The following is a 26,436-nucleotide window of genomic DNA, read 5'->3' as shown; positions in this document are numbered from 1 at the left end:
AACATGTTCATGCTGGTAGGTGAGGACGACGACATTCACAGTCTGAAGAACGAGATATGCAGAAAACTGACCGCAGACGACTGCCCGCTGAAGGTAAGAGAAGAATTCTGTTCCACCCACCTGGATCGTGTGCTTCACTCGGTTGCCCGATGCCTTCTGCCGCGCCAGATGAGCATCCCGGTGAATCTGCTAGAGCTGTCCTCCTCTCGACAGAGTCGCCCGGTTCTTTCAAATCCTGCAGGCTTGGAAGCAGACCCGTACAATGAAGAACAGTGGTATTCACTCTATCGTCTTCTGAAAGTTATTCGACCGGTGGACGATCCTTCTTCTTCTTCTTCTTGGACTACAACCGAAGCCACAGGATTCATCGGACTACTGTGCAGGCTCTGGGGGAGCATGCATGGCTACATTCAGAGGATCTCTGGCTCTAGCCGCCCCACTTCAAATCTTTGTCTTGCAGAGCTGTTCGAGGTGAGGGGAAGTTTTCCAAGCTGAAATAAAGAGATGGGCTAGTAGTGGAGACAGTAGTGCAGGCTTTTGTGGTGATGACAAATCCGTCAGAGATGTTCTCGAAGAGGCACTACGGAATTTAGATACGGCTATAGAGCATCCGTACCTGGTCTGGTCTATACCGCGCATACTGGACCCTCGGTTCAAGCTCACGGACCTAGAAGTTATTTTCACAAGAGCATATGGCAAGAATGGCGCTGGCAAACGAATCAACGAGGTAAAAACAATGATCGAGGACATGTTTGCCTTTTACAAAAAAGGAGAAGGAAAAGGGTCCTGGGATCTGATTATCTAGACCATGTAGGCACTGGCGTCGACAAAATAGAAGATTTTGACATCTTGGGATGGTGGTAGAAAGAGGAGGAAAGCTCTGGGCTTCGGACGCTGGGTCGGATGGCGAGGGATGCTCTCGCCATGCCCACATGCAGTAAGCTATCTTCTGAACAAACCGCCCATGTCCGCAGCATCATTCGTGGCAAACAATCCATGGTTCAAGCATTTGAAGAAGAAGAAGACACCTGACCGCACGCGCGCGCACACACACACGTACATACATATCGGACCGTTGCTCTTCCAAAATTACGAAATGTTTTCTGACCGGAATACGGTGATGCTTTTTTTGTTGTTCATTCAGGTACGACGACCCGAGAAATCCACCTCCCACCTCTGGGCCAACAAAGACGACGCCCGAAAGATCCACCAAACATTGGCCCAGAAGATCTGCTGGCCCAACAACACCTGGGAAGCTTGCCTGGGCCGGCCCATCAAACAGACAAATGGTGAGAGAGAGCTGCTGCTGCCTGCCTCTTCCTCCGGATCTATTATATCCTCCACCTTGTTCTTCCTGATGCTGACGACCGAAATGCATGTTTCATTGTTTCATGTGTAGGCATACATGCATGGCGATGGCCTGCAGGCACCTGTGCTCTCGTCGCCTGCATCCTATGCCTGGAGGCACTCCACCGTCTTGAGTACGAGAAGGCCCGCGGCTTGGGGACCTTTCCCGACACCCGCAGGGCTTTGGCACTTCAAACTCTGTTCAACGACGCTCTCTCGACAAGACCTGGGCTGAGGGCAAGGGCGCCAAAGGAAGCAACGTCCTGAACAAGATGCTGGAGATGAGGACCATACTGACCACCAACGAGCCAAGTAGCCGCGCCCTGCCACTGCGCTCGTGGCGGATGCACGCGTGGGAGGGCGACGCCGGCACCCCGGAGCGCGTGGCGGGGCTGCTCCACGCCCATGGCTCCGCTGTAGGGGTCTTGTGGTTCCAACCGCCGTATTACGACCTCGACGCCGGCAGCAACGCCGCGGGGGTGTACCGCGGCTGCGGGCGCGACGACGCGGCTAGGGCTAAGAGCAAAAAAACTCTACGGTGCCAAGGTGGAGTGGCACGCCGTCGTGTGCTTCGGCTACCGGTTCTGCGGCGACCAGATGCATGTGCTGGTGCTGGTGCTGGACAACCACGACGCGGCCACCGGCCCACGGCGTTGGATTCATTTTGAGGAGCTCGACATGCTCTACACGCTTACTGTGGAGCCGCTAGCAGGCCAAGACCCTTCTCCTTCTCCTATCTAGGTGGGCCTTCCTCTCGTATAGAAAAGCCGGTGGACTGAATAGAATAAACCCACCGCAACCCCAGAGTTTCTGGCCCGCCGGCTGTTTGGTGGTGGTGGTGGTGGTGTGTGTGAGGAGGCCTGCCTAACCCCAGAGTTTTTGGCCCAGTTAGGCCTGTAGTGTATGTATATTTTGGTGTCCATGCTGTTGTTTTTTTTTTCCATAGCTAGTACTATATATGGTGTGCTAATTTTCTTGTTGGTATAACTAGATGGTGTGTTAAGCTAATTTTCTCGTGTCCTGCCGCCCGTGATATTAGCTTTCTTCTGCTTTGACCTAAAGAAACCGCATATATATTTATTTCCTACGTGTTTCGCAATAATTTCTAAATATAGATTATTTTATCGTCCCCTCCCACCAATGAGTATAGTTGGCCATCCAGCCCGAGGCCCGTGGGCCGGCCCATGGCATGGGCCCAGCCCAGCACGGGATTAATCAGGCCTGGGCCGATGCCTCGGCACGTGGGCCAGTCCGGCCCGGCACGATTTTAGCCTGATATGCTAGAGTCTTCTGGACAATCTGAAGATTCAGGCACAAAGATCAATCATAGCTATGGACACCAACGGAAGAGATTAGCAATTAAGCATTGGTTTGATTTAGTTAATTAGTTTATACTGAAAACAGAAGTGTCTGATACGCTGATGGTGCTTTGGAGTAACAGACCAAAGCTCTTATCAACAGATTCAAAATTTTAGTAAAGCTACTGCTTTCTTCTATTTTGATCTTTTCTTGGTCATCAACTTACCAAGCTTATGTTTCTAACCTCTGTTCAGTTGCAGTCCATCAGGAAGATGGGGAAGCAGCCATCGAAAGGACTAAATGATGGGCAAGAACATTCAGCGAAACGTTCTAGCAAGGAGTGCCTGATGGTCCAATGCAAACATGCACCAGGACTCCAGGAGGCAGGCGGGGCGGCGACATGGTTCGAGCCGGCGGCTGCGCGCATCACCGAGTGCCGAAACCAGCAGGGGCGGCCAATCTCACTGCCCGGGCCCACGAAAACTTTGCCCAGACCTGATTGAGATAGAGCTTGCCATGATCAGCCAGCCGGCGGCGAAGCGCGAAGTCTCCCGCGCCGTCGACACCGAGCCCGGGCCCGAGCTCCGCCGTCCCGCATGGCGGCGCCCAGCTCCCGTCCCGGCGCCTGCCTGACGACTGACGAGGACGATCACCCAATCCCTGAATCTCCAGTTCACGCTCGATCCGGACCGCACGTGCCCGATTCAGCGGCTGTCAGGGACCTAGGGGCGGACGGTATTTCAGATACCGTCCACCCCCGGTCGGGGTTTCGTTTACCGTCCAGCCCTGGTCGTCGCCGCGACGTCGCCTCCGCCGCACGCCGTAGCTCGCCGGAGCGCCACCGCGTACCGGCGGTTGATTGTAATCCTTGCCTTCCATCAGCAGCTTCTCCTTGCGGCGCTAACCGCTTCCACCGGCCATGGCCACGGAGAGCAAGGAAGAAATTAACAAGAAACGGAGTCCAGAAGGAGATGCGTGAGTCTTACTTAAAAAGTCGACGGTCAGCACCATCCAACGCTACGCCGGGAGAACCATCCGCGAGCGAACGGAGGGAAGCGAGGTCGAGGGCGCCGCCGCACCGGTCTGTCAGTCTGGGACGACGACTTCCGATGTCCTGGTGCGCGCGCGTCCAGCCACGGCAGCTCGGTTGCGTTTAGCTTCGACAAGCAGCGTTGCAATCGCCGATGCGCAACCTCCGTGCCCGGCGGGAGAGGGACGGGGCATTGCGATTCCGACTGTGAGGACGGCGGCTAGGAGCGGACGCCAGCCAGGGGGCTATTTGCAAACATTAGGGTCCTAATTGCAAATATTCGGATCGCGACTATGGATCGCGATCCGAATTAGGGGGTTAAATGAAAAATATTTTCGGGAGTATTTCCAAAGTAAGGGTCTATTTAAAAATATTCCTGCGCTGGCGACATGGCACCCGGCGGCTTCGCGCGCGTCTCGCGCAGGCTTCCGTCTGGTTCACGCACCGCACCGCACCCACGCTCGCCGCCGCAGCCATAGCTTGTTTAGGGATGCTGCTCGGGGCCGAGTGGAGAACTGGAGATGTAGCCCCCCCTGCGGACGGCGGTGCTGTCCTCGAGGTGGTGGTAGCGGCCGCGCGAGCTAGGCATCGACGTCCACGGCGGCGGCGCGGCGCTGGTCGATCATCCGGAAACCTGCACCAGGTTATTCCAAAATGAAATCGCGGGAGCGCCGCCGCATTCTCCACGCGACATGCTCCTCTCTCCAGACTGCACCAGGTTGTTCCCCTGTGTTCAGCTTCATCTAGGAAGGCCGGCAGCAAAATCCATAACACTTTCAGGCTTTCAGCTACGTTTCAGTCTCCGATCCCAAAAGGCCTTGATCATCCTACCAAGCTTTTGTTTCCCATACTGGAACCAATCGGTACATTGTTTATTTTCAACTATTCATGTGAGGAACCAGCCCAAATTGATCTTATTTAATCGAGCCATGGCATCCATGGATCAACTCAATTAAAGAGAACGAATTCCGATAGTCCTTGAACACACTCTACAAGCACAACAAGTTGAACATCATTACACACAAGCATATCCATATATAGGGGTTCACATGACATAAAGAAAGAGATTCAAGTTACATACATCAAATCTCAAGAGTTTTGCAACGAAAAGTTAGGAGAACACTATATGCCGATAGTGTCCTTCTCATAGCCACCGGCCATCTACTCCTCACCCAAACCTCCATCCGCGGGGTAGAAGTACCCAAAGACGGCCTCCAGCTGCGGATCACCTGCATCAACTACAAAAGGTAATCGCAGGACTTATCCAATATGATTATATGCTTGTGCAACCTCCAGGAGAATGCATTTGGTTAGGTAGCAAAGAAAAGTTACGGTAATTAATTTTTTTCTGCATAAAAACCATCTAGATTTGATCAAGTTATAGTAAGCAAAAGATATAGCATCTATGATATATATTTCAAGCATCAAACAATTGCGTAAATAAAAATTATAATTCATGAGCTCAATCTTCCATGAACTTCTTCGGTAATTCTACGTTAAAGTCAAAGTGCAAGAGCATGCTCAATGACCGAGAGCACGACTATTGCAATAGATCAAAAACCCTACAGGATGTACAACTTTTCCCACACGAGAACAAGACCAACGATCATACCCACGGCCAAGGATAAGTATTGATTCATACCTCAACCGTTCACATACCCATACCCGGCTATGAGCGAATGGTCGGGAGGGACAAGTGCACCAGAAGCACCGATCACACTCCATTACAACCCGCACCAAATCCGCTCAAGGCAAGATACGACTTATGCTACTTAGCTTACCATTCCCATTATCAAGTATGTGGTTTGTACGGAAAAGTGCTCAAGTATCAAAGCGATTATGCATCGGTCCTTAATTAACCCAAGCAAATCTAACCATTTGAGTTCCACTCCCAACATGGCCCTACATACTTGCTTAAATCCGTATCATCATTAATAGTTGCTAATCTTTTATTCATCATTGACTAATCATGTAGAATTAAACATACATCCTATAGCTCGCGAGTGGTGGTGACCTTGCCACCTCTTATCTTCTACCGAAGCTAAGCATGGCTAAGCATATATTTCGTGACACTAAACAAACATACTCAATTAGAAGGTAATGTTCTAATCAAGGAGGATAATGCATCAATTAGGTTCTAAGAAATCATTGATACATATAGTAACTCATGCACAAACAAGACACATATACTTCATTGATCCAAAATATAGGTGAAAAGATGCATAGGTGCCTACCTTGGTTCTCAACAGGGGTGTCGTCTCCCACAGTCTCCGGCTTATCCCTCTCTTGCTCCAGCTTCACGGTCTCTACACAAGTGCAATGATGCTTGATAAATGAATATGCCATGAATGACTGCAATGATATGAGAATGACATGAGTAAGCATGCTTTAACATTGCAAAACCATGATAAAGAGGCTAGATACGTAGTATATAGGCTATACAACACCGCAATTGAGTGGTCTCGGGGTTTTTCTTTAGTTAGGTTGGATAGCCTTCTGAATGAGCTTTAGTCCAAGATCATCGAGTTCGGAGTTCGGAGCAAAAAGTTATGGACGTTTTAGTAGAGTGTTGTCTGAAATTTCCGACCCCCAGCGGAAATATCCGACTCCCAGCGGAAATTTCCGATCCGAGCGACGGAAATCTCTGGTGTGGGCAGAAATCTCCAACCCAGGGCGGATATTTCCAACTTGGACGATGGAAAACTCCGATAGGGAAGCCGAGGCTCACCGGAAGGCTTGCTGGCGGCGATTCCGACCATGGTTTGGGATGGGTTTCGTTCCTAAAGGTTCCTGAGAGTATGGGGAGTGCATTTGGCTAGTGAGAACACACATGCATTAAGGTTTCAAAGCTCTATATTATCAATGATGTTTGTGCTCTAGAGAGGCTTCATGGCTTCCAAACCTAGAGCAATGGGAAGGGATCGAGGGGGGGGGGGGTTTGTGAGCTCACCGATGACGAGTGGAACACCGGCAAGGGCTATAAGATGGTGTAGAAGGCTTGGTGAAGCTCGAGCTCGTCCTTTTTGCTTGAGACTTGGGGAGTGGATGAAAATGGGGAAAAACTTGGGAAGCTCCTAGCTCCAAGGAAGAAGATGGCATTGGGGTGGTGCAGCTCATTGGAGTCGATCTCCGGCGTCCTCCAGCAAAGCTCCGGTGAGGTGGAGGGGCTTCAATGGTGGGGAGTGTCGGGGAGCTCCTCCATGGCTTGGAGTTAGAGAGAGAGAGAGGAGTTGGAGTGAATGGGGAGGGGGAGAGAGAGCAGGGGTGCTCTGGTTTTAACAGGGCTCAGCCCTCTAGGTTTATAAATCCTAAATGCATGTTAACATGATTAGTTCTTATGATGATATGATTAACACTTTTATTAGCTTAGGGCTGTTACAATTCAGTACCAAGCTGATGTTTTCTGACATCCTATGGCCTAAAGTATGAAATACTATCATTTATTGTGCAGAGGTCCAAGATCATACTCAAATTCTGCTCTTATAAGGTGCTGTAGAGAGCTAACTGCCATGTAGGATTAAATTTTTCATGTGGCTAGTGGTACTCCAAAATGCCATTTTAACATGGGATAATCTGAAGATGAGGAATCGGCAAGGCCGCAAGGAGATTCAAAATGCGCGTTCTGTGAAGAAGAATCAATGCAACACCTGTTCTCCTGGTGTGCTATAGCTAAATATGTCTATTTTTTGAGGAATTATAGCTAAATATGTTATATGTGTGGAGTTTAATAGGCTATGTGCTGGGAGCTGATTGCAGGCCAAAACCAATTGGACGATCGATTCAACATCTGATAGATGAGCAATCCGGCCATTTCTGACAGCAACACTCAAATGAACAGCTTAGTTACAGGCTGATGTGGATTTCGCTCGATTGTAACGGTTTCTTTTCTAAAAAACGAGCTATGAGGATATACATTCAGTGACAGTCGGCAGGCAGAAGCTCAATTAATGCAACACTTCTCTTGGAAGAATATGCTGACAGATTGTTCCTCCAAAAATAGGGTAGGTAGAGTTGATCATGCATGAATACACTTCCTCTTTGCATACTGTTAGTTACATTCAGTACTTCAGTTCAGTAAAGGGGATGTACATTCAGGCACGAAGATGCATCATCGATCTCAAACGCAAACAGAACTATGGGAGCAACAAGCATGGCTTGATTTAATTTAATCTGTACTGAAAATCTGAGCGACGCTCCAATGCAAACATGCATCGGGAGGCAGGCCCCGGGGGTGGGGTGGGGGCGGTGAATACACTTTCTATTGCCTGCCGGCCTGCTGTTTATACTGTATGCGCATTTTGGGATGGAGTAAACGTGAATACAAGCTGATGAAGTGGACACCCCGGATATGTTTGTTCCACACATACCCGGCTGATTGAGTCCGTGGTACATGTCGTATTGGTATCTCCTGTATGGGACTATTCCATTCGTGAAACGTCTCTACAAAGTTGAGACGTACTCTGCATTGATGCTACTTGAGAAATGGATTCAACATCAAACTATACCTATTGCGTTAAAGAAGAAAAAGAAACTAATAGAGCTTGAAACCGCCTCCTGATTTCCTTGTTTCTAAAAATATTCTATCAGGCCCCAGCCCCCCTGGACGTTGCAAAGAACTGAGTATTATCATATCTTTGAATCCTTCCCTTGAGTTACTGCAACATATTTGCGATTCTTGCACAATTTAGTCAGATTCACTAGCTCAGGAAGTGTTTGGTTCTGTCACATTGATTCTTTGGTTACTAATTAGGAGTATTAAATATAGACTAATTATAAAACTAATTGTATAGATGAAGATTAATTTGCGAGACAAATCTATTAAATCTAATTAGTTCATGATTTGACAATATGGAGCTAATGATGAATTAATTAAGTTTAATAAATTCATCTCGTGAATTAATCTCCATCTGTGCAATTAGTTTTGTAATTAGTTTATATTTAATATTTCTAATTAGTAACCAAATAATCGATATGATAGGGAGGGACTAAACTTAGTCCCCGAAACTAAACACCCGCTCAGTTTGTTTGACGCTGAGAACAGGATCTTCTGAAGAACATAGTTCAGACTATAGTTCAGACGTTCACTTTTACTAGGAGAGACCTGCTCCTCACCGCTCCCAAGTCCCCATGCAGTTGCAAGGTAATTACCCATCTCTGCCATCCGGGGGCAAACCAGCCGACTCCCTTCTCCCCCCAGTCCCCACCGCCGCGCCGCTCCCGCCTCTCTCACGCGAGGGGACGACTAGGGTTTGGCCCCGCCGCCGCCGTTCCAGGAGGCCCGTCGCCCTCCTTCCCTCTCCCCGCGCCATCCCGACGCCCGTGGCCCACCGGACGCGGTCCGCCATCGCCCGCCCACGAAATCCCCGAGCTGCATAGTACCTGAGGCTGACGGAGGTTACCGGGAGCTGCCCGCCCCGGAGGACTCGCAGCCCGCGGAGGACCGATTCCAAGGTTAGGCCCGCAATCCGATTGGCGTCTGCGCCGTGTGGTGCTGTGAAACGGGACGCAAATTTGATTGATGTATGTGCCGCGTGATGCAGCTGCGTGACTGCATGTTTTTCATCAAACCGCGCAGTTGTGAATGTAGCGTCAGACGGGCCTTGTTTCATTATTTTTTAGGATATCGGATGATAACGAATAACTGAAGATTGAGTTATATTGTTGATGTTGATAATGAAGAACTGAACTATTGGGATAAGTTACTTCCCCTGTGGTATATGCATGTAGCTAAATGCTGCATTGCCAATTTGTGTATGATTGTGTCTATTGAGCATTCTTAACCTGACTCTAAATCTTGCAATCCACTTACTGAGTTTGATAAGTGAAATACTGGTAATCAAAATAGGATATTATTTGTTATCAATGGCTTTAACATTTATGGATGCGTCAAGCTTCTGTTAGGCAGTTCTGAATAGCTAGCTCTCTTTGGCCTTACAATGGGTATACATTTATTTGAAATTTAGTTTATCCTGAGATACATTGGTGCTTACGGTTTTGTTTATTCTGCAAATTCAGGTTTGAACTTTCTTTCAAAATATAAAATATGGCTGCGGTTGATACAGCAGCCAAGGAGATGGAGGCACTGCATGTTGGACAAAATGATGAAATGAAAGTAAGTAGCTGCATCAGCTCCTTTGTTTTCCATGCCCCATGGAATGAATCACTAATGCCATTTCTACAAAAAGGAGAATATATTTTCTTTGGCATCTATTTGAGAACTGGGGGAGTATTTTTGGTTTCAAGAGTTGATCCGGTTCTAGTCATGATAGCTGGCCGTTGTTCTTGCATACACATGTTTAATGCATTATTCCTATTCATTTGTTCTGTATTGCAATTATGCTCTATCTGAATTTGCCATTGTGAGTGATGACCAAAATTTCCTAATAATGGTCAATAAACTTTTGACTAGAGTACGTGGGTAGCTTTCCCAGGACTCAGTTTCAGAGCTAAATGATTAGAAGACTTGAACAAGTGATAAAAAATTAACTACTATCATTGTTACATGGATTGTGGATATGGCATATTTTTCTTGCATGACCCTTGCTTTGCTGTAGTTTTTATTTCATAGCAATTAACATCCATTTTTCTTTTGCAGGAGAATCTAATTAAAGAGGACAAAGCTGCAAACAGCAATAGTGCGGCTCTTGCAGCTCAGTCCTCACCACCAGAGGATGATGACGATGAAGCACAAACTGATGGTCCATCTCAAGATGGAGCACCAGGTGACAACTCTGTCTTGCATTTTCTCTTTGCCAAATTTCTTATATAAATCTGAAGCTTATTCTGTAATATCTAGCATTTTTGAGGTTAGTCTAACAACTGTCTTTTGAAATGGGTATTCTTCTGAAGCTGTAAAGAAGAAAAAGAAGAAAAACAAATCCAAGTAAGCTTCGCTGTTGAGTTGAATCATACTTTTCTTGTTTGGTCTTTTTAATATCACAAGGATGACTCATGTCTTCTGTAGAAAGAAGAAGGACCCCCTTCAGCAGACAGATCCTCCATCAATACCTGTTGATGAGCTTTTCCCTTCAGGTGAATTTCCTGAGGGTGAAATCCAACAATATAAGGATGAGTAAGTGCAAATCTATCACAGTAGTTAAGTTCCATTGAATTAAACTATCCTATGTGAACATATGCTGGTCTATTGTCGTATCAAATCCTTTACATCTGAAATGTATTGGGAATCCCCCCCTGCCCCCCCATCCTTTTAAGTACTGGCAATTCTGAACTATTATAATGAACTACCGGTAATGCTTACAAATCTGTATACATGCTATTCAGTAATTTATGGAGAACAACTAGCGAGGAAAAGAGGGAGCTCGAACGACTGCAAAAGCCAATGTACAACTCTGTTCGCCGAGCAGCAGAAGTTCATAGACAGGTTTAAAATATACCCCCTCTGTAATTTATTTGCAATACAATTTTGTTCTATATGTTGTTGGTTGCAATTCTACAATGTATATTTGTATTTTCTAGGTCCGGAAATATATGAGGAGCATCATAAAGCCTGGAATGTTAATGGTTGATCTATGTGAAACATTGGAAAATATGGTCCGGAAACTTATCAAGGAGAATGGACTGCAAGCTGGAATTGCCTTTCCAACTGGATGCTCCTTGAATTGGTACGATTTTCTTCTAGAGCTTTCCATCAGTTTGGTATACTTCTATTGTGTTTCCAAGCTTCGTTCCATTCACAAATTGATGAAATTAAAATGCATTCCTTAGGGTTGCAGCTCACTGGACTCCAAATGCGGGTGACAAAACTGTGCTACAATATGATGATGTGATGAAGCTAGATTTTGGAACACATATAGATGGTCTGTCAATTAGTTTGCTTTATTTTATTGATTTGGCCTTGTCAATATGCTATTTTAATTGCAAACACTAATTTTGTATTTGTTCCAGGGTACATTGTTGATTGTGCATTTACTGTTGCGTTCAATCCTATGTACGATCCATTGCTTCAAGCAACGAGAGATGCCACAAATACAGGGATCAAGGTAACTTTGACATGTTCCTGTACTCTGTAGGTTTTATTCGTGCCATTTGCCCTGCAGTGCTCTGTTTGATTGTACAAAAGTGACAGCTTTTGCTCAAGTGCAACACATTCATATGTTTTTGGAATACTAATTTCCATTAATTATAGTATATGTAGGTATCTCTCTAGCCAGTAGCCGCTACTGTATAGTTTGTCTTGACTAATTTGAATTTCTCCTGTTAGTGGGCCTGTATATGTGGTTGTCTGAAATTATTTGTTCTGTTATAGCTTGCACACATTGGACATAAATAATGATGTGATTACTTCATTTCAGGAAACTGGAATTGATGCACGGCTTTGTGATGTTGGTGCTGCAATCCAAGAAGTAATGGAGTCATATGAGGTTGAAATCAATGGGAAAGTTTTCCAAGGTACTGTAAAGCAGTCATATGCAGTTTCTGATTTCCCAATGGAAATAATGTAAAGTGAAAAAGGAAATCATAACTGAAACTACTTTGTTGCTTGTGTGACAGTAAAAAGTGTTCGGAACCTCAATGGACATAGCATTGGGCCATATCAAATCCATGCTGGGAAATCAGTTCCAATAGTAAAAGGTGGAGAACAAACAAAAATGGAGGAGGGAGAGTTCTATGCCATTGAAACATTTGGATCTACTGGTATGTTACTCTTTTGCAGCTTGAACTCATGGATATAAATATATTAGTGTAATGTGTCCTAACTGTTTTGCCCAAAAAAATCACTTTGTCACTTGTATTAAGTAGAATGACACTTGGCTTCACAACACAAATTTATTGTCCCTACTCGGGACAAGGCTTCAACTCTTCATAACCTTCATGATGTTGCAGGGAAGGGATTTGTCAGGGAGGATTTGGAATGTAGTCATTACATGAAGAACTTTGATGTTGGACATGTGCCTTTGAGGTTAGCAAAGGCTAAGCAACTGCTCGGGACCATCAACAACAACTTTGGAACACTCGCTTTCTGTCGTCGGTACTTGGACCGCCTCGGTGAGACGAAGTACCTCATGGCTCTGAAGAATCTCTGCGATAATGGTATCGTTCAGGTACCTGAATGTGAATCCCCTCCATCTCTGCCCCATCATCCAATCCTTGTCGCTGACATTCTCTGGTTAATCACCGACTTCCGCTCTGTCCGCAGCCTTACCCTCCCCTGTGCGACGTGAGAGGGAGCTACGTCTCGCAGTTTGAGCACACCATCCTGCTCCGCCCAACCTGCAAAGAGGTGATTTCCAGAGGCGACGACTACTGATTTCGTCCGCAGCGCCTCCTTTTAGTGGAGTACACACTGTTTTTGCGCAACCTTTGTACCATCTCTTTATGGACCATAGGACATATCACAACCGGATAAATAATTTTGCACTCCTGATCATATGTTTTGAGCCTGGAATATGTTGGAACTTGTTTTCTGATGGACTGAAACTGCTACCCCGTTGAATTAATGTTGGATAACCTTTGATAACGAGCATCAGGTGGAGTATAATATGATTATCAAATCGGAATATGGATGCCATAAATCAGGAGTTGCTATTGCAATGCAAAGAGAACGAGGGAAAATGCTCTACTGAAGAAGGCGAAACTTGGAAGCACACATTATTAAAGGCCCAATTGCTCTTAAAAAAATTAAAGGCCCAATTGAGCCCGTCGGGCGATTTTTTTTACTTTTATTTTAGTGTTTTGCAGAGGTATTGTCCGGGCAAAAAAATTAATAAAATTGCAAGCCTAAACAATCCACTGCAGCAAAATCAGAGAGTAAAATCCACTGGAGCAGGAAAAACGAAAAGGAATTTAGCATGCTTTGTTTGAACGAATGAATCCAAGCATACTTTTTGTTTTGAAACCCAAGCATACTTTATTTAATTAGGAGTAGTAGATAGATAAGGGACAACCGGACAATCATCAGCACCAGATCAGATGATAAGGGCATGGTTCGCTCATCCTTCCAATCCAGACGACGGCATGAACTGAACACAACCATCTCCAAGAGCCTGGCAATGGCGGCTATGACCAGCAGAATCCAACGCAGCTGCCACGGTCTTCGCATCAAGTTCTTCCTGCAGGATGACCCTGCATATCTGCTTCAGCCTGTGCATGGCGTACCGATCCGCCGCCGCGAGAAGATTCCGCACCAGTTCTCGGTACTCCTCCCTACCAAGATCGCCCAGGCCGGGCAGCGCGTCGGTGTAGATGAAGTGGAGCAGGGTCTTGAACACCAGAGGCGTCATGCCGTCGACGGCCACCGTCGGCGGCGACCCGGAGAGCTCGGCCTTGAGCACCGGCGACCGCGCCGCGAGCACGACCCGGTGCGCGCGGAACGCTTCTGCCTGAACGGTGAAGGCGACGTCCGCCCCCACCTGCGTCCGCAGCAGCGCGCCGAGGTGCCCCCGCAGGTCGGGCTGCGGCGGCGGCTCGACGGTCTCCGGCGACGCCGTGGTCCGCGACAGCCGCGTCCCCTGCACGACGTCGAGGACGCACTCGACGGTGAGGCGGTCGTCGCGGAGGTACGGCGACGCTGCAAGCTCGGCCCTCGCCATGAACGCGCGGGCGCCCCGCTCGCACTTCCGGGCCCTGCCCGCGTCGAACGCCGCCGGCTCCACGCTCCGGCGCACCGAGCGCGGCAACCCGGTGGCGCGGTCCACCAGCCTGAGGTCGAACCGCGCCCGCGCGGTGGCGCTCGGTGTCACCAGGGGCGTAGCTAGGATTTTGGGTTAGGGCGGTCCAAAGTTAATAATTAAGTCTGAATTTTGCATACTGTTGGATTGTTTGATGAATAATTACTATACTTATACCTTGAACTACTAATCTTAGGGTGGTCCATGGCCCACCTGTCCACCTAGCTAGCTACGCCACTGGGTGTCACTAGCCGGATGAAGGCGGACACGAACGCTTCGTCGCCCTTGCCGTCGGGGTAGTAGCGGATCGCCCAGTCGAAGCCGCCGACGGCGAAGGTGGCGGAGGTGAGGACGTTGCCGGCCTCGACGCCCTGCTTGCGGCTGTACCCTGCGATGTCGAACCGGTGGTCGCCGCGCACGGTCTCTGTCGTGCTTGTGGACTTCGTGTTCGGTGACGACGCCATTTCCTGCAGCGGCTGAGTCGTCGTCAAGGTCTCGACGCACTCGTGCTATTATATTCCTCGACGCGATCGTGCATTGATGGAGAGGACATTGAGTTCGATGGAGTGGAGGCTCCATTTACTGATTGGTGAGGAAGACGAGGGGATTACAATTTTGGAGAACGCGCCGTGTTCCCAACTCATCACCATGGGAACACGAAACGAATGCCAGTGGTGAATTCTCAGCCAAGAACTCAGCGGACTCTTCGACTACCACGATCACCAATTATTCAGGTTCTTGAACTTTCTGCCGTCGTCGTCTATAAACGCACACGGCCGCGTCAAATTCCGGCCGGTGCGCCCGAGCCCAACCTCCCATCGATCGCAAATGGCGTCGCCGCCGGACACCGTGACCGTCCGCGGCGCGCACCAGTTCGAGATCGTCGGCTACAGCCTCATCAAAGGCTTCGCCGCGGGCGAGTTCGTCCGGTCCGGCGCCTTCGCCGTCGGCGGCTACCGGTGGTCCGTCCGCTTCTACCCCGGCGGCTTTTCGGCGCCGTACCGCGCGTTCGTGTCGGCGTTCCTCAAGATCACGAGCAAGGACGCCAGGGCGTGGGCGCGCTTCGACCTCCGCCTGCTCGACCGCGCCACGGGGCTGTCGCGCTCCGTGCGCCGCGCGGCGGAGCCCGTCGTGTTCGACTACTCGGCGCCGCACAGGAAGTGCAAGGGCAAGCGCGGCGCCCGCGCGCTCATGCTGCGGAGCGAGCTCGAGGCGTCGCCGTACCTGCGCGGCGACCGCCTCACGATCGAGTGCGTCGTCGACGTCGCCGCCGCCGGCGTGGCTCCGCGCCAGCTCAGGGCGCCGCCGTCGGACCTGTCGAAGCATCTCGGCGACCTGCTGGATCAGCAGGACCGGACGGACGTCGCGTTCGACGTCCGAGGCGAGGTCTTCCGCGCCCACAAGGCGGTGCTCGCGACGCGGTCGCCGGTCTTCATGGCGGAGCTCTACGGAGGGATGAAGGAGGAGGGGATGGAGCGCATCGCCATCGACGACATCCAACCGGTGGTGTTCGGAGCTCTGGTTCGCTTCATCTACACTGATGTTCTGGTGCTCCCGGGCGATCTGGAAGGAGACGACTACAAGGAGATGGTGCGGCATCTCCTTGAGGCGGCGGATCGGTATGGCATGGAGAGGATGAAGGTGATGTGCGAGAGCATCCTGTGCAGGAGCCTCGATGCGAGCACGGTGGAGACGACGCTCGCCCTAGCTGATCAACACTACTGCACGGCGCTGAAGGATGTTTGCCTTCAGTTTATGTCCCTTGGATTAGAAGGATGATTGCAGGATCGCATTAATTAAGGCAAATTGTCTATTGTGAACTACTATGATCGAACATCCTGCTAGCTAATCTCCTTATCTATCAAGAAATTTCTTGATCCTTATGCATGTGTCAAATTGAAGTTACATCTTTATCTTTACTATTACGAAACCAAGCAATGGATACGACCCGTATCATAGGGTATTCCCGTCACCGAAGAAGAAAACCAAGTGATCAAGCATGGATCACCATGGTACTGATGTACAATCATACGATCCAATGATCAAAGTTTACTACTCTAGCCTTTGCCAAAAGTTTACTACTCCTAACGCAAAACCAAAACAAAAGGCCAAGGATTAGGCGTCAAGAGGTTTTCTAGATACATACGAGGAGGGTGGGCATTTGTTTTTCAACTGCAAGATAGTTCGTCCAGTATGGCGTATGTTGGGCCTGGAAGCAGAAAGAGAGATGCTATGCAGAACACTGTCAGCACGAGATGCAGTGAAACATGTGCTAGAGCTGAGGGAGGAGAAAAGTATGCAAGTCATTACTTTGATGTGGCACTGGTGGCTGGAGAGGAACCGAGTGCGAGAGGGGGAACAGAAGATGGATGCTGCTAAGTTGGCGTACATTGTCAGGAAGAACTCTGAAGATTTTCTGGCAATAGGAAGCTCATCGAAAGCCCCTGTACACAGGGTCAGAAAGAAATGGGAGAGGCCGGGAGTGGATGTGCCCAGGATTAATTGCGACGGTGCTTTCAGAAGTGAAACGTCACAAGGGGGAAGGGGTTTTGTCATTCGAGATGCTGCAGGCCAGGTGATTAAAGCTGGTGCGGGCAGCTGTCCACATCTGTTGGACGCTCTTCATGCAGAAATGCTGGTGTGTCTGGAAGGTGTCAGGACGGCGGGGAGATGGGAGTAAGCAGAGTGATCATTGAAACAGACTCCTTGCCTGTGAAGATGGCCCTGGAATCGAATTCCTTCGCCCTCGCGCCGACCGGTGGTATTGTGTACGAAACTAAGAACCTGATGAACTTATCCTTTATGTTTGTTTCAGTGGCTTATTGCCGTAGAGATTGTAATAGGGTGGCACATGCTGTGGCAGCGTTTGGTTGTAAGTGTCCTCATGGTACCATTCCCTCTTGGGAAAGTACGCCGCATGGCACCGAGGACCTTGTGACCAGTGATATCACTGCATCTATGGTTCAATGGAATGAGAGTTCCTTAAAAAAAAAGACGTGGGGGCCAGGATGCCACGTTTCCTTCTAGGACTCCGACGCGGCCAGGAGATATCTTGCCGGCCGCCTCCAAGAAAACTCGTTCACCTAGCCGAACGCGCCGCCGGGGGAAGACAAGACCCGCCGGCTCGCCGCGGCCGCGCGCGCGCACGTGCCTATGGCGCGAGACACGGACGACCCGCCGCCGTCGTCGCCGTGGTCGTTGAGCCTCCCGCCTAAGATAGCGGCCGCGGTCCTCCGCCGCCTCCCGGCCCACGCCGACCGCGTCCGCTTTGCCGCCGTCTGCCGGCCGTGGCGCGCCACCGCGGGGACCCGGGCACGGCCGACGCTGCCGTGGCTCGCGCTCCCGGACGGCGCCTTCTTCAGCTTCCCCGGCTCCGCCGCGCTGCGCTTCCCTAGCGCCGCGGGGTACCACGGCTCCTGCGACGACTGGCTGCTCTTCGACGGCGGCGGCGACGGGTACCTGCTCGCGAACCCGTTCACCGGGGGCACCGCGCGGCTCCCGGCCCTGTCCTCCGTCCGCTTCGTCGTCCAGAGCGACGGCGCGGCGCTCGCGTGGCGCGGCGTCACGGACGACTGGAGAGCCCCCCTGCGGCCTGCAGGGCGACCGTGCGCAAGCTGGTCATGTGCCCGGGCCAGGTCGTCGCCGCCATGGTCGGCGACGGGCGGCTCGGCAAGATCCCGATGTGCCGCCCCGGCGCGGGTTCCTGGGTGATCAGCGCCCATGACGCGTGGAGGGGGATCACCGACATCGCGTTCTACGACGGCAAGGTGTACGCCGTCGAGGATACCGGCGACCTCTTCGCCATGCCCACCGGCGAGCCGGTGGTGGCCTGGGCCAGGGGCGTCGTTAAGGCCCTCCACGCCGCGCCGCCGAGACGGCGCAAGGCACCAGCGCCACCGGAGACGCGGTACCTGTTCGTGTCCGGCGGTAGGCTACTGATGGTCCACCGAGCGGTCATGGGCGACGGCACGACCAAGTTCGCCGTGTTCAGGGCCGACCTCGTCTCGTCGCGGTGGTCGGAGGCGAGGAGCGTCGGCGACGACACCGCACTCTTCGTCGGCCGGTGGTGCTCCCTTGCCCAGCGCGTGTCCCAGTACCAGCTGCCGGGAAACCGGATCCACTTCTTGGATGACGACGCCTTCGTTGGAATCACTCCACAGTGTTAACACTCACTCACTCTGGTGGACGCAAAACACACACGAACAGAATAGCACAAACAAGCTAGTAATGTTGTTTGTCGACGCCATTCACCGGCTCACGTCGTTTTCTATTTATATGTAAACTCAAAGGTACATGCAAACTGATAAGACCAGCCAACTCACTCGGTGAGCACTAACCCATGACCCTAAACTCACGCTATGCACACACTAATTAAGAGGCTAACGGCCGCACATATACAGCGAGTCTCACGCCAACGTGCACATTCCATGCATAAGCTGACCTATTCCTTCGCCACGAAAATCACTTCCGCACTGCAACTCATGCACCTCCATACTGCATGTTTGCATGCAGTTACATCTCTCTTGATCATGTCTATCTTCTATGCACTTCACGCACTTACCGTGTCACATGGCCTAGTCTCACACCGTGCATACGTACGTGCCAGCTCAAGGCAACAGCAGTATCATAACCGAATGCATTCCATATGTGCCGCTCTTAATCGTGAGCACGACTGATATATCAGTTTTCACTCTGCACAGGTTGTACACTTTACCTACAACTTGTGTTTTCCTTGATGCCCGGGTTTGCAAGGCCCTTAAACACTTCCAAGGTGGGTGGCAGGGATTCACTACGAGGCCTTTACAAAAATTCCCTAACTTATGACAATCTGCTAAGGTTTCAAGTCAAAACAGTCATAACTCTCCCTAATGAGGCGGACGCCTTACCCAGGACCATATCACACCCTTAAGAGGACCGAGCTATACCCCGACGATGCAACCCCTCTTGCCCTTTCGGTAAGATCATCATAAGCTAGAGTTTCTAATTAATTAGGCAAGACCAGAGCCATGTAGTATTGTGATTGTACTGTTTTCCTAGGTGGTTCTCCATATTCTAATTAATTCAATAATCTTATTTGTCACCAATAAAGTATTTCGGAACATGAGTAAACCAGAGAGACATGATATCCAGGTTATCCAATCCAAAATCTAAGTAAAGCAACTAGCATAACTACAACATGAACATGAATAACCTAGGTTTAATCAAAAAGGTTCAAAAGAAGCTAGGTATATCCTTAACTTGGGATCCATCATATTCTAGACTCATGCATGCATATAAAGATAAATTGTATAAGTGTAACGTTATTAGGACTGAAATATGCTCAAAGACCACTTGGCTTCGTTAGCAAACTGCTCCTGCTCAGGAACTTCTTCAAAGTTCGGCTCCTGTGGATCCTCGAACCGCGTATCGTCTATCGTAGTACACAAGTACATACAAACAAATAAATACAATAAATAAGAAACAGTATACCAATCAATATAATCGGAACAAAATAATGCAATAAAGCTACTACATATGTCGTAAGGATCACGTGAGCGCAAGAATCAATGAAAATGGAGTTAAAACGGAGAAAATAAGGCTAAAACATGATTCCAGGGGCTTATTTCTAAAAGATTTGAAACTAGAAGGCTCCTAACAGAAGAAACCGAGTGCTAGATCATAATTAAACCTTAGACCTAGGGGTTAGATTGCGAAACAGAAACATCCGGGGCTGCGGGTTCTATATTTGAAAAAGTCAGGGGCCTAAACAGAAGAAAAAGGACCTAATCGCGATTAATTTTGAACTGCGGTGAACTGCGGGTTGATTTCCAGAAAACTTAAGGGCTAAACTGCAAAACTGCCACCGTTGACCGGTATCCGGATCTATTGACTCGGGTCTAGATTGGATCTGGACTGTCGGATCTTGATCCGACGGTGGGGACGGGGCTGGCGGCTCGGACGGCGGCGAGACGAGGGCGGCGGCGGCTCGCCGGCGAAACGCGTTTTCGCGTTCCCGGCCTCGGGTTTGGCTCGGGTTTTGCCCAGGGGATAGCGTGCGCGAAGGGAAACCCAATTAGGGGGTTGAGAAGGACCACCGGGGGCCGTAGGTGGCGGCCGGTGGCGAGAGGCGGCGCGATCTCGACGGCGAGGCCGTACGGGCGCGGGGAAGCTGGAGAGAGGAAAAGAAACAGCCGGCGAGGAGCAGTGAAACGGCGGCGCGGCGGCGGCCCGAGACGCAGGGCGGCAATGGCGGCGGTGGAGTTCGGCACTAGGGTTTTGAGGGTGCGAGGCGGCGGCTGCGGCTATGCGGGGCCTAGGGCACAGGCGGCGCCTTAAATAGGGGCGGCGGCGAGCCTAGGCGTGCGGGCCCGGGCGTCGCGCGCGGCGTGGACGGTGCGGGGGCCAGTGGGCCGCGCAGAGGAAGTGGGCCGGGCTGCAAGGGGGAAAAGGAGAGAAAGAGAAGGGAGAGGGGGTGGGCCAGGTGGGCTGGGCCCAAAGTAAAATAAAGGAGGAAAAAATCAAATCCATTTGAATGCATTCAAATTCAAATTTGTAATTCAAATTGAAGTGGGGGGGGGGACAAACAATAAAACAATGAAATGCGGCATGAGATGCACAACCTCCTTATATTTCTTTTTATAGATGAATAAAATACTTTTAATTCACGATAACCTGTTCTAAATTCAAAAGAATTTGAATCAATCCTTATGAATTCTAAATAACACCTAACAAAGTTTATTTTAAACTTCTAGTTTGAAAGTTAGGGTTTTACAAGCAGCTTACTAGTCTCACACGTTTTGCTGCTATACACTCGATCTACCACTGTGCGTTATTTCTAGTTACACATGTATGCAAATAAAATAAACATGCAAGTCCTACTGATAAGATTAAATCTAACATTTTCCTCCTAATCTTGGCGTGGCCAAACTCACAGCAGGGTAGGTTCGTAGTCGGTGTCCGCACTGGCAAGCAGGGCCTCCTCCGTTTTCTTCTTCTTCCCCGGACACTCATACGCAAAGTGCCCCAATTCTTGACACCTGTGGCACATCGTCTTGGCTTTGTCAAATTTCTTCTTGCGGCCACCACCACTTGAGTTGTTGGAGGCGAGAAGCAGCTGCTCTTCATGCTTGTCGTCGTGCTTGCGGATCCTTTCCTCGTACGCTTTGAGGCGCCTAATCGCCTCATCGAACAGCATGGTGTCCAAGTCGGAGAACTGCTCGATCGCTGCGATGACCTGCAAAAACTTCTTAGGCGCACTGAGTCGAGTAGCTTCTTGACGAGCTCGCCGTCCACCATGGCTGCACCGAGGTCACTCAACTTGTTTGCTAGGCTGCTGATTTTGCTGGCAAACTCGTCGATGGACTCGGTTTCCTTCATGCGCAGGTCCTTGAAATCACTTTTCAAGGTTTGCACATGCGCCTTCTTCACTCGATCAACGCCAAGGAATCTTATCTTGAGGCTCGCCCAAACCTCTTTGAATATCTTCTTCTTGGCAATCTGCTGCAGGACATCTTCGGAAACAGCTGCGAAGAGGCATGCACGCGCCAGCTTGTCCTTCTTGACGTCCACGACCTCCTCGTCCGCGGGCTGGACGGCATCTCAGATGCCTTGTGCATCCATGTTTGCCTCCATCTTGATCGCCCAGGTGGAGTAGTTCGTCGCCGTCAGCATGGGGTAGCTTAAGAAAACACCATCCTCCTTCATCGCTTGCGCCGTGGTGATCGACATCTCCTTGAACTGCAGATACTTGGGCATACAACTACTATATGGTGGCTCTGGTACCAATTGTTGGAATTACTTCTCACTTTAGAAAGTATTTATCACAAACACTCACTCACTCTGGTGGACGCAAAACACACGCGAACAGATTAGCACAAGCTAGTAATATTTTTGGTCGACGCCACTCACCAGCTCACGTCGTTTTCTATTCATATATAAACTTAAAGGTACATGCAAACCGATAAGGCCAGCCAACTCACTCGGCGAGCACTAACCCATGATTCTAAACTCACGCTACTGCTAATGATCATGCCCACACTGATCAAGAGGCTAATGGCCGCTCATGTCCAGCGAGTCTCACACCAATGTGCAGATTCCATGCATGAGCTGACCTATTCCTTCGCCACGAAAATCACTTCCGTGCCCACTGCAGCTCATGCACCTCCATACTGCACGTTCACATGCAGTTACATCTCTCTTGATCATGTCTATCTTCTATGCACTTCACGTACGTACGCACCGTGTCACACGGTCTAGTCTCACACCGTGCGTACGTACTGCCGGCTCAAGGCAACAGCAGCTTACTAGTCTCACACATTTTGCTGCTATGCACTCGATCTACCACCGTGCGTTATTTCTAGTTACACATGTGTGCATATAAAATAAACATGCAAATCCTACTGACAATATTAAATCTAACAGCCTTCTCCCGCGGCTGCGCTGACCACTTCGGCTCCTACGACATGAGGGACGGGAAGACCTACCCGCTCCTGCCGCCGCTGGAGCTTCATAATGGCGGCGCCGGCGACCTGGCTCTTCCCTAGGTAAGGATCAAGCAGCTACAATAAACTACTTGATCAATAATTGTTGTGTAACCATGTTGATGGATTTTTTTTTTTAATTCAGGGAGCAAGGCGTGTCGAGCTGCTGGTGTGATCTCACCTCCGACGTGTTCGGCCTCGTCCTGCGCCGCCTCCGTTCCCGGGAAGACCGTGTCCGTCTCAGCGAGGTCTGCCGCGACTGGTGTGCCTCGACGCGGCAGCACTTGCGCCGGCGACCGGGGGCGCGTGCCCCCGTGGTCTCGAAAGCGATAGCACCCGCCGTGGTAGCCACGGCGCCGCCGGGCCCGGCGGCCGTGTACCTCGCGCTCCCGAACGGGAGGGTCTTCAGCTACCCGGAGCTCACTGCTCACGTCGTCCCGCCTCCTCGACAAAGAGGCCGCCGGCTACCTCGGCGCCGCGTGAGACGACTGGCTCCTTTTCCACGAAGGCGGCGGCCTCTTCCGGTTGACGAGCCCATGGAAGACGAGGCTGCTCCCGAGCTTCCACGGCATACGCGCCCACGACGTGCCGGTCGAGATCATCAACGAGCCTGCTCCGATCCACCGCGCGGTGGCGTCGCGCGCGCAGTGGAGGGACGACGACGAGACGATGGGTGTCCGGAAGGTGGTCGTGTGCCCGGACGGCTTCATCGCGGCCATCTTCGGCCGCGAGCACTTCGCCAAGGTCGCACTCTGCTCGCTGGAGACCTTCTCGTGGTCGCACAGCAAGCACGACCGGTGGCGGTGTTACGACGACCTGGCGTTCTTCGGCGGAGGCTCTACGCCATCACCGCCGGCGAGGACCTCCTAGCCTTCGACGTCGGCGTCGACGGCGACACCGGGGAGCCGTTCATCTCCCGCGTCGAGCTAGCGCGTCATTGAGGGCGCCCTGTACGGCCCGAGAGCCCCAACCACCGCCATGGTCCACTACCTCGTCCCGTCCGGCGACAGCGCGCTACTCATGGTGCGGCGGCGGTTCCCGCACGCCGAGGGCAACAGCTGGTCGCGGTTCACGGTGCTCCGCGCGGATCTCGCGTCGTCCCGGTGGGAGGAGGTGAGCAGCCTGGCTGCGACCAGGCGCTGTTCGTCGGGCGGCTGTGCTCGCGGGCCGTGCGGGGACGACGCTACCCGCTCGGCTACCAGATCTTCTTCCTGCCGGACGACTACGCGGGCATGTCGTTCTGGGAGCCGCCGCGCAGTAGGAGAGCTGACCACCACGCCGCCGTGTACTGCATGTTTGACGGGAGGGTCACCTACTTCCTACCGCGTCAGCCGCAGGATGATGAGGATGGCCCCGTGCCGGCGACATGGCTGTTCCCGACCGCCGCGACGGCGAGGGCGATGCGTCGTTGAAGTTCAAGTGAATGAATGCCTAATCTTTCTCGATTAGCTTAAGCTTTTTGGGATGATTTTTTGACTAATTTTTGAGATGAATTGGTACTAGCGGACACAATTAAATAAATCTTTTGATAACTGGCCTCCACACACGTAAGATGACTGTTCATTCGCCTGTTCCCCTGAGGGGACTGCCCCACCGCCGCCGCACGGCTAGCGCCCGATTCTTCGCCGCCTCCGACACCCCAACGGCGCACCTCGTCTCCACTCCCTTGCGATCTCTCCTCTCCTCTTCTCCATGGCTTCTGGTGGCCCGCCTCGCCGGTGGCTACCGACGCTTGCGCAACGAGTTGCTTCAGCCACGGCGGCTCTTCGGCTCAACCCACTTCTCCGTCATGTTTCCAGGTGTGTTTTCTGGTTCTGATGCTAAAGTTTGCGCCTTTAGTCTATTCCTAAAGATCTCGATCTGAATTCTGACGAGTTTAGGATTTTTATTAGAACAATTTGTTCTTATGTTGATTTTTGAAGGGTAACTAGGGATTTTTTTTTAACTAATCACAATGCTTTTTTTCTTCCCAAACTGGAGAACAAAGGGTCGAAACAAATTAGATTTCAGACATAGATATTACATTACAATTACAATCCCGACTGATGGCACTTGAATCGGATGCAAAGATTTACCCTTTTATGTTCTTTGCTCATAGATTTCCTCATGGATCTCGGAACCCGTCCCGCCTGCATCCTCAGTTGTTGGAGATTCAAACGGATATAGTAAGACACGGATTTTATTTAGTGTTTAGCACCTAAATTAAAATAAATATTATCAAGATTATTCAAGATGATGGCCTCCAAATTCTTTATGTTGCGATAATACATTATGCTGATCTGACCGTCCGACGTGATCTCTACATAAACGTAATGTTGGCCTCGATCGAAAACCCACACAAGGATCCACTCAGCAAACAGCTTGAGCAGTAAGAACGCCATGGCTCAAGTGTTGCAGGGCCTCCATGAGCTGCTGGGGCACCATACGAGGTCTCCGCCGTCCTGCTAGTCTGCCCTCTTCTGGTCCTCCTGCTCGTGCGCGCCGCCTCGCCACGCCGTCGACGGCCACGGCACCGGCAGGAGCCAGCAGGGACCAGCTGCTCAGCAGGCTGCCTTCGCCGCCGGGCAGGCTCCCCGTCATCGGCCACCTGCACCTCGTCGGAGCCCTCCCGCACGTCTCCCTCCGCGACCTCGCTGCCAGGCACGGCCGCGACGGCCTCCTGCTCCTCCGCCTCGGCGCCGTCCCGACGCTCGTCGTCTCCTCGGCGAAGGCCGCGCAGGCCGTCCTGCGCACGCACGACCACGTCTTCGCGTCCCGGGTCTACTCCGCCGTCACCGACATCCTCTTCTACGGCGCCACGGACGTCGCCTTCTGCGCCTACGGCGAGCACTGGCGGCAGGTCAAGAAGCGCCACAACGCACCTCCTCACCGCCAGGAAGGTCCTACCGCCATGCACGCGAGCAAGAGGTACACGACAGCTTTTAGTAGATGTAGATGGACGTGGTTCTTACAAAGTTCAGTAACCAAAAGTTTCAAATGCATAGATCAAAAGATTTTGTCCTCTTTCACAGTGGTGGGAGTAATCACCAAGGACTTTGTTCCTGGTTCCTAGGCTGGTTCGGTTACCGCCTGTTGTACTCAATATGTATCTTCACATGTATTATATAAACAAACTACGGCGGCCCTGGTTGAGGCATCGCCTTCCTTCCAACTTACATGGTATCACAGCCAAGGTTTTTTTTTTCCGGCGATCATGTCTGTCACCACCTTCTCTGCTCCTACTATCCCAATTCATCATGCCGTTACTATCCGGCTCACAAAGAAAAACTACCTATTGTGGCGTGCCCAGCTTCTTCCCTTCCTACGAAGCATGAAACTCATGGGCTATATTGATGGCTCGACACCACCGCCGTCAATCTTGGTTCCGGCGTCTACTGCTCCTGATGCCGCGCTTGTTCCCAACCCAGAGTACGCCCGCTGGTATGATTAAGATCAGCAAGTTCTGAGCGGCTTGCTGTCCTCCATGTCCGAGGCCGTGCTGGGCGATGTAACATCAGCGACCTCGGCTAAGGAAGTTTGGGACATCCTGCAACGGCAATTCGCGTCGGCCTCACGCGCACGGATCGTTCAAATCCGTGTGGATCTTGCTACCGCCACCAAGAAGGATCAATCTGCTGCGGACTACTTCAGCAGAATCAAGAGTCTCGCAGCTGAACTTGCTGCGGCCGACGCA

The 26,436-nt window shown here is 50.9% G+C and overlaps 4 protein-coding genes across 4 annotated transcripts; 3 read left to right on the top strand and 1 right to left on the bottom strand.

The window, feature by feature from the left end:
- The first annotated feature begins 8,800 nt into the window (after positions 1–8,800).
- Positions 8,801–13,154, top strand: LOC112896228 (methionine aminopeptidase 2B-like). The gene is made up of 13 exons (XM_025964149.1): positions 8,801–9,127; positions 9,692–9,788; positions 10,272–10,398; positions 10,526–10,559; positions 10,641–10,748; positions 10,958–11,057; positions 11,153–11,298; positions 11,402–11,493; positions 11,582–11,676; positions 11,989–12,085; positions 12,188–12,331; positions 12,521–12,738; positions 12,834–13,154. The coding sequence occupies exons 2-13, from the start codon at positions 9,720–9,722 to the stop codon at positions 12,942–12,944; spliced, it is 1,341 nt and encodes a 446-aa protein (XP_025819934.1). The 5' UTR covers positions 8,801–9,127; positions 9,692–9,719; the 3' UTR covers positions 12,945–13,154.
- A 472-nt stretch (positions 13,155–13,626) lies between these two features.
- Positions 13,627–14,768, bottom strand: LOC112896827 (BTB/POZ and MATH domain-containing protein 1-like). Its single transcript, XM_025964957.1, has 2 exons — positions 14,543–14,768; positions 13,627–14,387 (listed from the first exon to the last, which is right to left on the bottom strand). The coding sequence occupies exons 1-2, from the start codon at positions 14,766–14,768 to the stop codon at positions 13,627–13,629; spliced, it is 987 nt and encodes a 328-aa protein (XP_025820742.1).
- On the top strand, positions 14,563–16,083 carry LOC112896826 (BTB/POZ and MATH domain-containing protein 3-like). Its single transcript, XM_025964956.1, has one exon. The coding sequence runs from the start codon at positions 15,133–15,135 to the stop codon at positions 16,081–16,083; it is 951 nt and encodes a 316-aa protein (XP_025820741.1). The 5' UTR covers positions 14,563–15,132.
- Positions 16,084–17,443: 1,360 nt separating this feature from the next.
- On the top strand, positions 17,444–18,018 carry LOC112898616. The gene has a single exon (XM_025966971.1). The coding sequence runs from the start codon at positions 17,458–17,460 to the stop codon at positions 18,013–18,015; it is 558 nt and encodes a 185-aa protein (XP_025822756.1). The 5' UTR covers positions 17,444–17,457; the 3' UTR covers positions 18,016–18,018.
- The last annotated feature ends 8,418 nt before the right edge of the window (positions 18,019–26,436 follow it).

This window comes from Panicum hallii, chromosome 6 (assembly GCF_002211085.1).
Source record: "Panicum hallii strain FIL2 chromosome 6, PHallii_v3.1, whole genome shotgun sequence".
Classification (NCBI taxonomy): Eukaryota; Viridiplantae; Streptophyta; class Magnoliopsida; order Poales; family Poaceae; genus Panicum; species Panicum hallii.
Note: the sequence above shows the minus strand (reverse complement) of the source record. Positions and strands in the feature narration are given on the sequence as shown.

Bases quoted from the DNA above. Each gene is read 5' to 3' on its own strand.
- LOC112896228 (XM_025964149.1), top strand. From the start codon at position 9,720: ATGGCTGCGGTTGATACAGCAGCCAAGGAGATGGAGGCACTGCATGTT. The intron at 10,749-10,957 runs GTAAGTGCAAAT...CATGCTATTCAG, and splicing joins ATCCAACAATATAAGGATGA to TAATTTATGGAGAACAACTA. The intron at 12,332-12,520 runs GTATGTTACTCT...ATGATGTTGCAG, and splicing joins TGAAACATTTGGATCTACTG to GGAAGGGATTTGTCAGGGAG.
- LOC112896827 (XM_025964957.1), bottom strand. From the start codon at position 14,768: ATGGCGTCGTCACCGAACACGAAGTCCACAAGCACGACAGAGACCGTG. The intron at 14,388-14,542 runs GTGGCGTAGCTA...CCAAAATCCTAG, and splicing joins CATCCGGCTAGTGACACCCA to CTACGCCCCTGGTGACACCG.
- LOC112896826 (XM_025964956.1), top strand. From the start codon at position 15,133: ATGGCGTCGCCGCCGGACACCGTGACCGTCCGCGGCGCGCACCAGTTC.
- LOC112898616 (XM_025966971.1), top strand. From the start codon at position 17,458: ATGGCGCGAGACACGGACGACCCGCCGCCGTCGTCGCCGTGGTCGTTG.